The 12528-nt window shown below is 44.2% G+C and overlaps 1 protein-coding gene across 1 annotated transcript; it reads right to left on the bottom strand.

Moving 5' to 3' along the window:
- Positions 1-492: 492 nt before the first annotated feature.
- Positions 493-11657, bottom strand: LOC146185571 (uncharacterized). The gene is made up of 8 exons (XM_084607859.1): positions 11534-11657; positions 10703-10961; positions 8187-8346; positions 4619-4761; positions 2441-2570; positions 1889-2041; positions 1298-1411; positions 493-633 (listed from the first exon to the last, which is right to left on the bottom strand). Exons 1-8 carry the CDS (start codon positions 11655-11657, stop codon positions 493-495), a joined length of 1224 nt encoding a protein of 407 aa, XP_084463985.1.
- Between the last annotated feature and the right edge of the window lie 871 nt (positions 11658-12528).

A 12528-nucleotide genomic window follows, 5' to 3' on the forward strand; every position in this document is an offset into this window, starting at 1 on the left:
AATAAAAAGAAAACGTTTAAACATCATGCTTTTGCCCCCTATGTGATAGTTCTAATCACTGCATCTTAGCGATAGGAAGAGAGATGTTACAACCCGGTCTATAGTATCTAGGCCCACATTTTATAACCATAATCTAGCGGCCTGACAAAGCGTCAGTAAGTTTTTGTTTATATTCTTAACTATATTAACTTTATTACTTATAGATAGTGATAATCGGTTATATCTTAAACGCAGTGAACGAATGCATAGACCCGGAAGCCTTTTATATACTGAGGCATACGCGCCAGTAATATCAAAATTGTGTCGCACGGTTGTGATAAATGAAAATCTTAGTTTCTAGAGAGCTCTTCCTGTGTGTAAATAATGCTAGCTACAATCGAAAATGATTGATGCTGAAATTTCTGCACTGCTCTTGCACCCTTCACAACAAGCCGTTTTTATAACGATATTTCTGCTGAGACAGACATATGCTTAATTGCGAAAATGCGACTATCATGCAGGCAGCTGTGCTCGGAAAGCCTTGAGCCTGCTGAAAGCGCCATTCCCACAGGTATTGTCGTAGTCTTCATATTCTGTGTCGAACACGGCCCAGCCCCGATGAGGGTGTTGGTACAGCTTGAAGAAGGCTGTGGCCTTGGGTGTAAAAAATAAGAAACGATAAATGTGGTTATTTTAGTGAAAATTATATTAGTAAATTTTGAATAACTCTGAGTAGAATTCTTGGCGGTTCTTTCTTCATCTGAACTACGACTACAATCCCAGACTGAGCATCGAAAAAGGGTAAAGTGTCTTGCTTTTAACATTTTCACGTAGGTATTAAGCTAGCCTTCACATATGGATTCTCTCGTGCAAATGAACAATGAATGTCTTATGCAGGTACTATGAGCATTATGTTTCGGAAACCATTTAAAAAATCCTGGTTCTCATATCTTTTGCTGTGCTGCCGCGGACGTATGCGCCATACAAACAGTTAGGGATACTTCTGAGCGGTCTACAATTGTTCAATATAATGTAAGGTTCGCATGTTTACACACATCCTTAAAAACAGCGCGAGGCCTCAGCAAAAGGGTACATCTCGGCTACTACTGTAGAGTTGTTAGTGAAAGCATGCGGAAATGACGTAAGTAAAAAACAATGAAAAACGGCAATCTGGCGCGACGCATGTCTGTGCTGTATTCCAACGACATGCTCCTTAACCTCGTGGCATTAAGCACAAAGGCCCCAAAGGAAGGTCCTTCATTAGGGCCGCTTCACTCCTTAAGCCATCGGCATCGCCTTATAGACTAGCTTCACGAACCTTTGCGCTCATCGTTTCAGCATCCTCGTACGCGTAGGTCCGGTTGTAGTCAGAGGTACGCAGTTTTATGAGGCCCCCGTTGACGACAGATACCCCCGATCTGCGGCTGCAGAGCTAGTAAAAGATAGCAACAATCTTATCAGGGAGTAAATTTCGCCTATTATTGTCGCTATCCACAATTCAAGCACGAACAAACAAGAATAGGAGGCACAGCAGCGGTAGGTTCGAGACGCCTTCTGACGATTCCAGCACTTAATGAAGAGCGCTGAGATATTTTTTGACCAGAAACAAAAATGTGAAAAACCTTAAGCACACCAGACCAGGATGTTATGAAGGTATGCAATTTTTCCTTTCCACCTCTTTCTAAATAAAATACTATCCTTCAAACAATCGGAATTGACCTTAGTCCCCCTTTTCCCCTACGCATCAAACTTCCCATCTTACTTTCCCAACGGGAGCCTTATATTTGCCTTTCTTACCCATATTTGCTTAACGTCATTAATTATACATAGCCACCTCTAAGGACAAAAAAGTGGAGGATTACGAGGATTCCAGTCATGCCTAAGGCACATACACGAAACAGATACATACCTGGGTAAAATCCTTTATCAACATATAGCTAGCACTATGGCTGTTATTTTCCAGGACCTGCTGTTGAAACTCTCCAACCACCAGTGTGAACGAAGCCATAACGTACGTCCGAATCGGAATGGTGGTAGCGTTCAGTTCTTGGGCAGTGCGGCGCTGAAAATAATTGAAGATTGTTGTTTTGAAATTGAAGTTTCAGGGGCTATTTCGAACATAGTTATTGTATAAAATAATTCACTTCCAATGAAGACGAAAAAGATCACAGTCGGCATTCGCCTTTCAAAATATGATACCCTGGCATTTAACAGACCGTACTCATGTGATTTAACCACATCACCTGGACACTATATAGTTAATCACTTCAGTAAATCCTTCTTAACTAATAACAATCACTTTTCCTGCGTCCAGCGCACCAAAAGACATATTTTGCATGTCGAGTAACTGACTTCATTCCAGCGTAGGTTTTAAAGAAATACATTTTCATATTGTGGCCAGAATTTCTTCGTTCCCCTGAACACCAAATAAACTGCATTTGTTTCATCACTGTCCACTTACAAGTGAAGGTTCATTTGATTCAACGACAAGATCGTTCCAGGAGTTCCATATGGTTCCAATGAGGGGGTATTTGCCAGGTTCCCAGTCCTGATTGTGGGTGTGGACGATGAATATCGTGATAGGAAGGTGACTGAAAAGAACGAAATGTAAATTTATTTTGATCACACTATACAGAGAAAGAGAAGGATGAAACTACCTGGCGTTCAGAAGGTAACTGGTCAGCCGCTGAATAGCCGTACAATACTAAAGAGTCAGAAATCTTCATTTTGCTGAAACTTTTAATTCTGCATGGCATTGTTGGCTACCTTTCAAAAACCAACAAAAAAAAAGCTTTCCTTTATGGTGACATTGTCAACGCCCATGTCTTGTTCTCTAATCATAATCAGTTTTGTGTGCGAACTCATGTAACCACTTCCCTTGTTACAGATGCATTTCCGACATTCCATATGCTCCTGTACTTGACTCTCAATTATTCTCTGCTGTGCTAGTATTTACCCCATCGTATTAGTCTGAAAATAGTTCAATGAACAACGCATGATTTATTCAGACGTTTTAGCTACTCGTGACTTGGTTGTGCTGGTGAACTCAACTAAGTAATGCTCCTTCTTGGTGGCGATTGTATTAAACTTTGCTGCTATTAGTTTTCTATAAAAAATTCCTCTATAACTATCTCTAACCATCTGCCATGCAACTATTCTTACCACTTGTACTGATATCTTTTCCCACATTCCACTCCAGTTTAAAGAAATATTACGGTGTTTTCTTTATACTCCCTTCAAACTCGCGCTGATTTCACAGAGACTTACTCAAACTGCTCTCCAGTCTGCATTAAAAAGGAAACTTAATGGCACAGGCGGTTATGCAAACGATAGCTTTTTATACTTGGCTATGCGGCCTTTCTAAGCCGTCTTAGACTCGTGAACACAGTCACATGTTTTGCTACGTTTATTCTCGGTTTGGGTTTGCAGTGAGAAACACTTCGTACCTTCATACGCTTTGTACATAGCGAGAAATTATGGGGCGGCAATGCATATGCACGCTTTTATATATTACGTTTTGTGTTTTCTAGCTATCACCAGATTGCGACCGGTGTCTACGATACATAGTGGAAGCACTGGTTCCGGGACAGGCACCTCTATAGCTGGCTATCATTGCTGGCTTAGAGCTTTTATTTAGGTGAGCGGCGGAAAATTGTGGTTCCGTGTGATGCGAAGCGAGCCAACGGCGAATCATCTGGTGCGTCACGTGGCTGTTACGCCTGCAGTCCTCCAATTGAAGGTCAAATTTACCGCTCCGAAGGCGTTCGCTCGACGAGTCTAGGAAATCTACTACCGCTGCCGTCATTATCGAATGCATTTCTTGGGTGCGATTTCTCTGTTTTAACGGCGAGTTTCAAATAGAAATTTCCCATGTCTCAAGGGTTATTGCAGCCGAATTAGGCAGGAAGAGCTACGCTGTTTGACCAGTGTTCCTTTTTTTTTTGTATTCTGGTCGTACGCAATTCGCTTCAGTAACATGACATTACGAATTCACCTTTCGTGAGTAGCTCGAGCTTGGCAATTACAACGCGATGGTTTCGTTTCAGCGAGTAATAACGAAAGAGAAAATGATCGGGCAGAACGTTTTCTCTAGTTAGTGACGCTAATTTCTCGACAACGTTTACACCGACCGATAAGATGTTTAGTGCAAACTAAGGTTGAGGGCGACGGAGATGAATGTAATATAGCACTTGCATCAAATACTGATCCTTTACTGGAAAAAGGTTGATGGCATGGTTACAGAAGCTAGAAAGCTTGCTGCTGTGATGAAGTGCGCCGCCTGCTCCCAACCTTAAATTACAAAGTGTGTAAAACAGAATAGCACTTATCGGTCAGGTGTCCGAAGATCATGAGTCGTCGCCTTGTGGAGCGCAATGTGTCTAATGATTTCGCATAAAATGACATTCATAATAGGAACAACATACTGAAGTCCGCAGCTGATTTATTTATAGTCTCCACTTTGTCGCAAACCGAACAATGGTGAAAAAATTTAGGAGTACCTTTGTAACTACCTTTAAACGGCCCAGAGCTGCGTGCAGAGCTCATCGGCTAGGACTTGATATTTTCGCACATCACGTTTCGTCGCTGCTGGTGCCAGCTCGCATCGCAGACCCACAACATCAAAAATACAGAAACTTACTTGGCTAATGCTGTCATTGCTGATGAATGCTGGCTACTGTCGATGCTGTTCTTGTAAGAGAGGAACTTGATACCAAGGGCTATGTCTCCTGCTCGCGTCCCTGCATCCAGTGCTATAAACTTGGCCTGCAGTTCTTTTAGAGCCTACAAAAAAAAAAAGAAATGGTGAGCTTAGAAACACGCACTAAGAATGTAATGTTTGCTCTTTCTTTAAGTGTACTGAAGCAGTATGTTACTAAGGGTTGCTTTGTGGCAGGCGATGAGCAAAAAAAGGAAAGGAAAGCTCATGACATGAAAGTTCACTTAAATAATGACGCTTCCAAGCATTGGTGAACGAGAGGCAACCGTGCTATCAGACTTTTTGGCAGGCGCTGGGGTAAAATGCACTAAGAGCCCGTGAGTATTCAAATGATTTCATAACCAAGAACTTATCTTTGTGCAGACGCCTCTGAGTCATACGTGTAAAACTGCTTTTCCACAGAGATCAAGGCACGAACAGCGGGCAAGATCAAACGTATGAAGGCAGGAACATTATCACAGACCATTATTACAAAGTTCGGTAGCGCAGATGTTCAAAGTCCATGGCATCAAAACCAAGATTCTGCCACCTTTGGCAGATGGTATTTGTCCGGTGACATATATTTCAGGCATGCAGGTGTTTTGTCACCTGCCAGTTACTAGTTGCCAGATGCCTGGTCACGAGCCACAAGCCGAGATGACTCAGATAATCGGTCGTTATAGTTTTGATGCGAAAACAGTATATGCCCCATTAGTACATAATGTAGTGGTTATAGCTGTCCATGGCATGAATATCTCTGATAGATGATAGTTGGCACTTTGCACAGCCGACAACTCGGTAGTCTACGGTTAATGTGATGTCTCATGACCACAAGTCAGGCCAAAGTTTTAAGAGCTACCAGCTTGGGGAGTGCATTTGAGATGAGAAGACAACCTATAAGTACTCTTGGATTCCAAGTAAAATAAGCTGCCCCTATAGTCAATGCATACACTTGAAAATACTTGGTTAAAACGGTGCGTTATAAATATGTGTCTCTTGCAAACTTGTAAAGCATACATCACAGTCATCCTCACCACCATAACTATCGCAGGTGGTATGTGTCGGGTGACATGTTCAGGCACTAATTGGTCGGCCATAGTATAACTCAGCACTTTACAAGAAACACACCTTAACAGGTGGAGTAGGTAAAATGACATGCATAGTCATGATTCATAGTCGTAGAGTTGACTTCTATCTCATAGGCGTTACAGTGGTTTCATATTCTCACATGTAGGCAGTCATGAATATTTCTGCCAATTTATAAAATTTTAGAACGCAGTTCTTGGCTGCCCGTTCCTGGCTTAAGCAGCGTCCCCGTCCGCGAAACTGGTGGGCAACTATACTTGAACCAGCCTACCAAGTCTGGAACTCGCAAACGTAGAGCGCAAGGTCTAGCTCGGCCTCCTGCAACTTGTCATGGTCATCAGGTAATCAGGAACCCAGTCTGATCGATGGCAGCGATGTGATCATGAGGAATCGATTAATGCTACCGCGTCCTGCACTTAAAAGCGCAGCTTAAGTGTTCCCGCGATAGGGTGCCTCGTGTGTCAAACATTACACTGAAATTATTGGAAGCATTGTAGATGGTAATGCTGTAGAGCAGGTGGCGGTGTTGAAGGGGAAAGAGGAAAGCTAAGGGGGAGGGCACACAGTACGCACCCCCGTAGTGGCGCGGAAGGTCTTGGGAGTGAAAATCACAAACATGTATCTGGTATGTCGGAGCTGGAAAGTCACGTGGATTGCAAGCATGAAGATGCTACAGACTGCTACCCGAGCGTCGAGCTACCTACTCGGTAAGTGTGAGGTGAAAAGGCGGCATGGCAGTCGAAGCCGGGACCATTGGATCCCGAGCCAGACATGCAGCCTTCAAGGCCGAACCACACTGCGCAAACACAACTGCGATGTTAATAAAACACGTTTTCCACAGAGCTGTAAACATGCTTCCGATCAACTTGTTTCCCAGCAGTTTGACACATTGCACAAACTGAGAAACAAGATAGGTTACTGGGTGTACTGCATCGGCATCACATACTTGGGCAATTAAAACGAAACGTAGAGCGCAAGGTCTAGCTCGGCCTCCTGCAACTTGTCATGGTCATCAGGTAATCAGCAACGCAGTCTGATCGATGGCAGCGATGTGATCATGAGGAATCGATTAATGCTACCGCGTCCTGCACTTAAAAGCGCAGCTTAAGTGTTCCCGCGATAGGGTGCCTCGTGTGTCAAACATTACACTGAAATTATTGGAAGCATTGTAGATGGTAATGCTGTAGAGCAGGTGGCGGTGTTGAAGGGGAAAGAGGAAAGCTAAGGGGGAGGGCACACAGTACGCACCCCTGTAGTGGCGCGGAAGGTCTTGGGAGTGAAAATCACAAACATGTATCTGGTATGTCGGAGCTGGAAAGTCACGTGGATTGCAAGCATGAAGATGCTACAGACTGCTACCCGAGCGTCGAGCTACCTACTCGGTAAGTGTGAGGTGAAAAGGCGGCATGGCAGTCGAAGCCGGGACCATTGGATCCCGAGCCAGACATGCAGCCTTCAAGGCCGAACCACACTGCGCAAACACAACTGCGATGTTAATAAAACACGTTTTCCACAGAGCTGTAAACATGCTTCCGATCAACTTGTTTCCCAGCAGTTTGACACATTGCACAAACTGAGAAACAAGATAGGTTACTGGGTGTACTGCATCGGCATCACATACTTGGGCAATTAAAACGAAAAGAAACAGCGTTCGTCAACAGTGTTTGCCCTGTTGGCCTTCTAGCGAGAACATAGCAACCAAATCCTTCTTTAAGGCGAAAGCTTTTAGTGGTTCATACTGTCGGCGTTCTTTGGTCACACGATAGCACTCTATCAAATGACGTCATTATCACGTCATCAAAAACGTAAAAATCTTGACTCCGCAGGGAATCGAAACTCCACTCCTTTTTGTGCGAAAATTAGCATTCACTCCTAATGAGCGCGGGTTTTCAAAATGCCCCTTTTTTCTCTGACATTGCCCATATATCTCCCTTGCCTGTTGTGTCGGTCCCGTCTTCTGCGGTTTGACTGGCGGTGGACAGTCTCCTCGCCGTTTGAGGCGCTAAATCCAGCAAAGACTATGCGCGAATGCTTCCGGAGGAATACGCGCTTTGCTCATGAAAACATACCGCCGTTATGTTTAACCCATAACATGTGCTATCTTGAAGGCAGGTGAGAGGCCACCCTTGTGGTGCATAACAAATCGAATGTATCAGCGGGAGCTCAAGGATAGATATTTTAAAAAGATCGCTACAATGTTGGAATCATATTTCACAGGTGGGCACAAGTTACTTGTCTGGGAATTGAGGTCAGCAAAAACGTACACTTTTGCGATGTTTCTGTGAAATTCTTTCGCACTCAGTTTCGGAAGTGCGTAACGTGTACACACTTGTTTTCTCGTGTGTAAGCACTATCCGATCTAGAATCTAAGAATCTAATTCACCAAAATTACTGCTGCAGCAATGTATTCAAAGTGAGCACTTACTCTCAGTACAACCAGTGATCCGTGCATATCTTCGAGAAGCTCGACCACCCTTGCCTTCGCCTTCAAGATGCCGTAGTGGATGATATTGCTTTCAAAAAGCTCGTGCAGTATATGCCTGCCTAAAGGCATGGTTAAACTCGCAAAAAAGTCGTTGGATTTCCTGCGATATGTATAAATGAAATTAGGTTCATTATTGGACCATGTATATAAAATGAAACTCTAATCTCCCACCACAATATCATGCGAAAAGGGGTGCTGAAACAGCATAAAGCTCACCTCGTTCACGTTTTAAGAAAAAAATACGACCTGAAAAAGCTTTATGGCAACGGATGATATTTTTAGCTACGCTGCAACAAACTCTGCTTATTAAATGTTAACAAACTCTGCTTATTAAATGTTTAAATTAAGTTAGATGAAAAGGCTCCAAGGCTCTTGAATGAGGCACTCTTCCCTGCTGCAGCCGCTAACGCCGTGGCTAGTTGCTGTCCATCGCAGCTGCAGCCAGTTACTGCCCAGACCAAGTGAGAAACAGCTGCTTGAAAGCAAACACAATATGCGCCCATATTCTCCAAATCATAACTGTCGCATATATCAATAGATATAACCGGAAAAAAATGATTACTTCTATTCTAAATGAACATGCAGCGTTCTGACACGCTTCACAATGCTAGTGGCATCCAAAACACCCATAGGCATTTATGGTTGTCACATCAAAATCTCTAAATTTTTAAACACTTCTTTGCATCGGAAAACCAAGAGCTAAATTATTATAATATATATGGTTGGAATAAATCTCCTCTGATCGGGTAATAAATTCATTTCAACAACAAACGAAACAGCGAACAAAGGTTTGGGTCAAGAAAGCAAGATATTTCGGCTTCGATGCGGAAGCCTTTTTCACTAACGACGACTCTTGGAAAGCATCGTCCAAGTTCGTTTCTATAATCTTCCCAAGCATCTTGCATACGCTGGCGGGGTATTGCCATCCTTGCGATTAAGTGTTGTTTCTGTTGTGTGTATTACGAGCGGTTCGAGATACTGGCGTGAAAGCCAGTGCCTTTCTTTGGTGATAATCGAGGCTCCTTCCTAGCAGATATTGTGCGCTGCTGATACGGCGTGCTCGGCAAGTGCGTTGGTAACAACGTTCTTATCCTTGACACCAATCACACGATCTTTCAAACGTTTTTCGAAATTCCCGCTTTCATCCATATGAACATGGTCGCGATCGCCGCATGGGACCTTGTACACGACGTTCCGAATTTTTTTTTTAGTTTTTTTTTTTTTTACATTAACCAGCTCATGTCGCAACTTGCGATTAGGAACGCGGCCAGTCGTTGCGAACCATATTTTCTGGCTGCAACGAGTGGCACTACACGGAATCCAAAAACGTTTTGGGGTAGCTGCAACTGGTCAGTTCGCGGCGTACTTGCACCAGATCCCAGGCATATGGCCTTTGAGTCGAGAGCAGATTTTCCGGAAACGTTGAAAGAGCGACGCCACTACAGCGTGCTTGTGGCATGCCGGGTTTACAGAACTGAACTGCAGCTACTTGCATGTGTGGATGTTCTTCTTAAAGACTTTGAAGGAAAGCTTGTGGCCGTCACGCTTCTCTAATGCGTTCAAAAAGGTACTCGGTTGGCAATCTCCTGCTGGACGGTATTCTTGATGGCCTCCTCCATACTATTTATATGCTCAGTGAATGCGGTAAGTGTGTCCTTCTTTATTATAACAAAGCAGTCATCTATGTACTGCAAAAAGGCGTTGGGTCGGGGATTGGAAGTTACCAGAGCCCGCATTTCTGTGGCTTCAATGGTGAGGTCGGTGGCCGTTACTGAAATGAAGGCAGCCATTACTGTGCCGTGAACTTGCTTGTAGAATTTGATTAAAAAACAAAACAAAGCACGTGTTTGCGAGGCAAAATTTAGGAGGACTCAATAGGTTCTACTCCTTAAAATGTGCTCTTTCGGCAAGTTTCTCGTCATTGCAATGGCAACGGCGTGAACGCACACCGCTCGGTCCACACGAATACTCGTGAATAGCGACTTGAGGTCGAAAGACTCCATTATGTTGTTATTATCCAACGTAATACCGCGCACCTTTTCTGTGAAGTTGTAAGAGTTTAAATGCGGATCTTTTTCCAATTAGCGGCGCAAAAACACGATGAGTGTAGCCCGACACCTGGCATAGACACACCCAGCTGGCATAGGCACAACCTATTATACTCGTACGCCGTTTGGCGGAAGTCAACGCGCCCAGCAGTGAATGTCATAATGTTTTTCATCTTTACTGAAAGGCATTCTCGCATGTGGGGCTTTGCTGGCAAAACCGGCCGCAAACTCAGCGTGGCAAGAACGGGCGGCAGTAGTCCCAGTTACCGAACACGATTCAGATGTCAGATACGGTGAGAATGTTTCCGCAGTTTTCATAATAGACCAGAGGATACACAGACCCATGTGACTTTCACAAACGTTTTTGGACAGCACAATCTAGCCGACAGATGAATAAGGATACGTCACCCGTAGTCCAAAGAGAGGCCATGCCCTGTTCTTGTCGCTACCCGGGCAGCCCTTTGGAAAACATCCCAACTTCTGTCATTTTGGCTTCCATGCACAGCGTCCTCACGCCAGATGACGTCAGTGTAGAAAAGAAGGTCGCACAACCCATCTGGGGGCAGCATCTTCTCCGAAGTAGCTCGCGAACCAACCGTGCACAGCAGTCGGTAGGAATTGTTTACGGAACCACCTGCACGGCCTTCCCGCCCAGGTTCAGGTTCATCTGAAACAACGGAACGGCAATTCCACAAAATAAATGCGTCACGGACGACTCGTTAAAAAAAAGTAATAAATTATCTTTATTCTGTGCCACGCATATTTGTTTTACCTTTCGGCCATGTTAAAAAGAACGTAAGCGTCCCGTAATGTCCGGATCTGCCAGGCGGCAAAACAAATGAAGAAAACGGCGCAAAATTGGCGGTGACAAATTCTTACATTATAGCAAAACCTCGAATCTGCTTCATCCTCTTGTTCATCACCCCACCTACCTAAACAAGAAGTGCATTCCACCGACCCCCTAGCGCGTGTACTGATCATTCTTCAATCCGTGCTGAGACAATTTTGAAGGAATCTATTTAAAAATAAACTCTGAAGACCGGAGCCTGAGGAAGTTTAAAAACATCTCGCCTTGTGCAGCACAAAACTCGCGAGGAAGGCGGGAAGACCCTGTTCAGAACAAGAGATATATGTCCGTCTGTAGACCCAATGCCGTACTCAATGTCTAAACTGGAGCACTACGCGCCACATACACGGATCATATGCTCGCCAAAACAACATAAAGCCCTGCGCACCTACCGCTATCAACAAAGTCTCGATGCGCACCTCCACGCTGGCGCACTAGACTGCTGATCTCGAAAACGCGAGTTCGATCCCGGTGCCGGCTGCCGAGTTTCGGTGGAAGCAACACGCATCGCGCCATGCAGTGTTCGACGTCAGTGCCACTATAAAGAAGCTGGGCTGGACGAAACTTTCGGAGCCCTCTAAAAGAGCGTTCCACATAACCATTGTCTCTTCAGAATTTTAAAAGCTATAACAGTAAAAAAAATAAAGAAAACTGACTGAGGCACACATTTTACATTCCTGGTATCACATGCATTTACAAAGCTAAGAAGTGTTGCTGTGCGTGATTAGGTTATGCAAAAACTCGCCTATAATGAAGATAGAACACAAACGATTAGATTCATACGTTAGCGGCCGATTATCGTGTCCGGCAAGAACTAACCGCGAACTAAAAGGCGGGAAAAAGAAAAGTCTTGTAAACATTTAAAATCACAGAGGAAGTCCTTGAGAAGCTGTCAGCGCGAATCGAGTTATCAGCAATGTGAGACTGTTTAAGCGGCCACTTCACGTGTTAAGCTAGCTGCGCTTCGCTGCTGGCGTAGCCTGGCAGTCATCTCGCGCGAGAGAGGACGAATTGTAGCTGGCATAAATCAATTCAGAACTGCATCCTGATATAAAAATTACCTTTATTAGCGACAGAGGTTTTTGCGACAGCGACAGAGAGAGAGCGACAGAGAGTTGGGCTCCAAAATTATAAAATCAAAATTCTCTTCATCGTCGGGCCTTTTCGCGATCAAGCGGCTGCAAATTAAGAACAGTTTTTCACTGTATTTTCACGAGGGTAGGTTACACGCCATTTCACTGAATTGGACACGATTGCCATAGAACCCCGTCTGGTGTTCACATTTAAACTTTTATTCGAGCAGTGAGAAAACAGTTTGCTTGTTTAAAACCCTTTTCGTTAGGCATAAATGAGTGTCTTGCTGCCGGAACAGCCCTCAACCAAACCT

The sequence above is a fragment of the Amblyomma maculatum genome, chromosome 6, assembly GCF_055883805.1.
Source record: "Amblyomma maculatum isolate TAMU_Amacu chromosome 6, ASM5588380v1, whole genome shotgun sequence".
Lineage (NCBI taxonomy): Eukaryota > Metazoa > Arthropoda > Arachnida > Ixodida > Ixodidae > Amblyomma > Amblyomma maculatum.

Excerpts from the sequence above, each read along its gene's own strand:
- LOC146185571 (XM_084607859.1), bottom strand. The coding sequence starts at position 11,657 with ATGGCGCGATGCGTGTTGCTTCCACCGAAACTCGGCAGCCGGCACCGG. Across the intron at positions 10,962-11,533 it reads TCGAGACTTTGTTGATAGCG|ATGAACCTGAACCTGGGCGG; the intron begins GTAGGTGCGCAG and ends CCGTTGTTTCAG. Across the intron at positions 4,762-8,186 it reads GATCACTGGTTGTACTGAGA|GCTCTAAAAGAACTGCAGGC; the intron begins GTAAGTGCTCAC and ends TTTTTTTTGTAG.